This window comes from Morone saxatilis, unplaced genomic scaffold (assembly GCF_004916995.1).
Source record: "Morone saxatilis isolate NCDOM2014 unplaced genomic scaffold, NCSU_SB_2.0 Contig17, whole genome shotgun sequence".
Lineage (NCBI taxonomy): Eukaryota > Metazoa > Chordata > Actinopteri > Moronidae > Morone > Morone saxatilis.
This window is the reverse complement of record NW_023339729.1, coordinates 6,269,448-6,273,550: the sequence shown is the minus strand read 5'-3', so window position 1 is coordinate 6,273,550 and position 4,103 is coordinate 6,269,448. Positions and strand designations below refer to the sequence as shown.

Sequence of the window (4,103 nt, the reverse complement as noted above, 5' to 3'; positions counted from 1 at the left end):
AGACGTGGGCTAAATAACCCTTATATCGTCTATATTTCTCACTCTTTATTTCATTTATATCTCCCTATCTTGTTTTCCGGCGACTGTAAAGTGATATGCAACTTTTGCAAACACAGCTATTACTTATTTTTAAAGCGAACTTGCGGCTCTAGAGGAAACAGCTGCAATGGGTAGGCTCGGTATTTGTAAATAAATAATTTAAAGCCCCCTTTTGCCTGCCTCTCTGCTATCTACGGCTTCTGATTTAACAGGAGACATAGTCGATTACCGACCCTGAACACATTCGTATTACTAGTAAACTCGTGGTTCAAAAGTGAAGTGAATGAAAGCAAACCGCAGAGAAACGCTTTTAAAAACCGTGCCGTGTTATGGTGTTCTCTGTGAATGTGCGGGGAAAGGTGTACGCTAAAAATAAAACTACAAACGCTGATAGTGTTCCGGTATCGATTGTGCAGGCCTGGTGAAATCCGACTTGAGCGTTGACGGTCTGTCACATTTCACGCTGACACCAAGCGAACACTGGGCGCATACACACACACACATTACACACACACTCACACAGGGCTCACCATATTATCGACAGATCCGAGTCAGGAGTACAGTCGAGGAGAACACATTGAAGGTAAGTTATTTAAAAAAAATAACTACTCAGAGCAGGTAAATTAGAGCGGGTTTCAGCGGTACACTCAGAGGCGGGGTCAATTCTTAAGATCGTGTTAATTTTAGCCGTGGTTCTTTCTTTGTAATTTTAGGTTGTCCACTTTTTATCTTCCTCTGTGCGCTTTGCTGTTTGCCCCTTTCCAGTTGGGAAAACCTTACCGGGTCACCCTAACTTAACGAAACCACACCGAATAAGTTTTTCTTTTAAAGCGTTTTAGCTTTGTCACTATTAACCAAGGAATTTAAAGGGATTCGAGGCGTGGGTGGCTAGCTGACGGGATTTTTCTCTGTGTTGGTCGGTGGAGGAGGAGGGGTTGGTATGGTTTGCCAAGCTAGCGAACGACATTACGCAGACTGGCTAAACAAGTTTAAATGGTTGTTAAAGTGGACAAAGTTGCCTTAAACTCAAGTTGGTGGTAAGTACGGTTATAAGAAAGCGGACGTGTGCGCTAACGCGGTTGTTGTACAATTAGAATAAACGCAACAACGTGTTTACCCCGGTATGCTATGCGCACGACCGTTAGCATGTCCCCCCAACGTTAGCCTCCTGTGAGCTAACGAGCCGCGGCCGTCCTCGGTGCTGTGATGCGGCCCCGCTGCGGTTGTTAGGGGCTACACGGTGCCGGTGAGCCGCCACATTTAACCTTACTGTCTTCATATATTGTTTTTAAATTGAAGTTGTCCAACCCCTGGCCACAGTTGTGTGTGTGTGTGTGTGTGTGTGTGTGTGCCTGAAACACGAGATATCGATAATATCCCGAACAGACCGACGTTGTTTTAGGCAGTAACGTTAGTTGTTGAACCAGTTTGGGGAATCAAGCTGTGTTTAGTGTCGTTACTTAGACAAACTTGAGGGGAAGTAAGTTGCGACAACCATGCTCGTTAAATAAGCAGTGGCGGTTCACATTAAGTGTTTGTGTAAACAGTCGAAACACAGCGTGGCCCCGCAGCTCCGTTTCACCGTTAACCACTTTCCAACTTTGTATTTTTAAACAGTGACTAAAAGCTTCTTCTGTGAGAGGAAACGAGAGAGGAAAAAAAAAACGCTGAAAAAAAAAAAGAAACAGAGGAAATCCCCCGAAAGGAAATGCCAATCGCAGCCGCTGGACAGCCAACGACTCAGGAGCCTAGAGTTTGCTCCCGGCTGCCCTCCACCCCGGAGCCTGTCCCTAAAGGGGCTGATTTATTCGACGAGGCGGGGGCGGCGGAGTCGGCGGAGCGAACAGAGTACGGGGGCGCAGAGGGGGGCAGAGGACTCGGGGGCTATAGTTACAGCCAGAGCGGCGCTAGGGGCTTTGTACAACCCGGATCCATCAACGGCTCTCCGCCGCAGTCCCCAGCCGCGTCCTCCTCTTTTCTCTTCCACCCCCTTCACCCCCACCAAATGGCCATGGAGCCCCCAAGGACTCGATCGCGTTCCCGGTCTGGATATTACCAGCAGTATGGTGGTGGGAATGGCAATGGGATTACCGGCAGCGGAGTCATGGGATCTAACCACCACCACCACCACCATCCCCACTACCACCACCAGCAGCAGCAGCAGCAGCAGCAGCTACATCCACATTCCACAGCAGCAGCAGCAGCAGCAGCAGCCAGCAGCAGCTCGGTGCCGGTGCGCACCACTTGAGCTCACGCAACCACTCGGAGACCAGCCGCGAGCCCGGTGGAAGTTAACGCCTCTACCCGTTGGTGTTCAGAGGCTTATCTTCGGTTCCGGGGAGCGCACCGCATCCCGGGCGGCGGCTAAATGTCCCGCTTGTCATGTCACTTGACTGTGTTGTAGTAGTAGTACCTTGTCGGGATAAATCGGAGGAGTCGCACAGTTTCTTATTCGACTTGTTAGCAAGTTGAGTGCTACAAAGTCGATGTGCTTAATACCCCGGGGAGTTTTTACAGGGAAAATACAGGAAGGAGGGGGGCTGTCCTGGGGTTGGCCATGACTAAAGTGTCTGGTGCATGTGTAGATACACATTTGTTGTATTCTTAATTAGACAGGGTGTATTGTGTGTGCTTGCACAGAGTGGCATTGTGAAGTGGGTGCACAGTTAGTGTACAGTAGGTTAAAATGAACAGCAGCAGTCTGGTGTAGGCTGCGGTAGCCTCAAGCTCAGTGAAATGCTGTGCAAGTACTTAGTTACCCACACTGTTTTCTTAAGGCACTGTGGCATGTCCACTTTTTTAGTCAACTACACAAATATTGATGTAGCTGGTAACAAGCCTTTCGGGGGTGTACTATGTACAGGCTATCTTTGGCACTAAACTAGGGTGATCTATTCTCAAGGAGTCTCACAGGTAACGTTGGGCCCATGTCTGTGGTGTAGTGTTCAATTTAAGTACGATCTTGTATTAGCTCAGTGGACAATGGCCTAACAGGTTTGTTTTTACATACTAAGACTCTCTAGTCCTGTAATCCCTCACTGCTGCAGTGTTTGGATAATCAGTACAGTAAATTACTATAACAGGGACGTGTCCTACTAGTATGGAATGAGGATGGCCGGTGCCCTCTGTTAATAATAACCAGACACACAGATTCACTAGTAGAAAACCCCTACTAAAACCGAATGCCTTTTAGGAAGGACTATCTAGGGTAAGCGTGCTTTTGGATATTTATTGTTTCACTGCAAAGCAAAACTTGTTTGTGCATCGGACTGAGTGCTGGGTCGTAGAATACATCGTGAGGGCCACTCACAGCGAATGCAGTGAACCACAGAACACAGACGCACAGCTAGAGTTTCACATTCAGCCAGGCTATGGAAAGCTTTTCTTTCGCAGCACACCTAACAGGCTACTCAGGTCTCACGTGCTTTGGGGAATATTTTATGGAGTGATAATTTCTTAATGAAACAGATGAAATCTAAAGGAAATAATGATTTATTTATTAAATACATTTCCTCATATTTCTATACAAACATTAAAACAGGCTGACATGAAAGAAAGAGAGTTTTAGGGGAATTGATATAGTTGTTATCCAAAACCTTTGCAATAATGTTTGAAAATCTGAAAAATTAAAATGAATCAAATTTTTATATTAAGGCACAACGCAATACTCTGCCAGTCAAAATGATACAGTGCCCAAAGTCTGTATCTTTCTTGACTTCATATGTATGTACATGAGAGACTGAGCCAATGGAGACTGGAATTACCTGTCTGAGAGGAGTGAGGGTAAGAAAAACAACAAAAAAACAGCTTGAAACACACGACGAAACAAAAGCCCCTATAGGTTGTTTGATGTATCTTGTGCCTATTAAGAGTGCGAGAGAAAGAGCTAAGGATTAAAAAATTTCGAGAAATACAGATCACTGTACCAAGTCACTCTGCATTGCCTCAGAAGGTGAAGCAGTCATCCTCAGAGAGTATGGGTCTGCTGTGACCTACGACCCATACTCTGTCACAGAAGCTTGGCTATGACATGTAGGATAGCACAAATCAATGGATAGAATGAC

General features: G+C 46.2%; 1 protein-coding gene across 1 annotated transcript in view; it reads left to right on the top strand.

Annotated features, from left to right (window-relative positions):
- Positions 1-498: 498 nt before the first annotated feature.
- The window catches only part of LOC118326542 (E3 ubiquitin-protein ligase RNF38-like), a 19,019-nt gene continuing 15,414 nt past the window's right edge, over positions 499-4,103 (top strand). The window contains 2 exon segments of the mRNA XM_035659555.1: positions 499-622; positions 1,657-2,272. Coding sequence (XP_035515448.1) covers positions 1,748-2,272 — 525 coding nt within the window. The 5' untranslated portion in view covers positions 499-622; positions 1,657-1,747.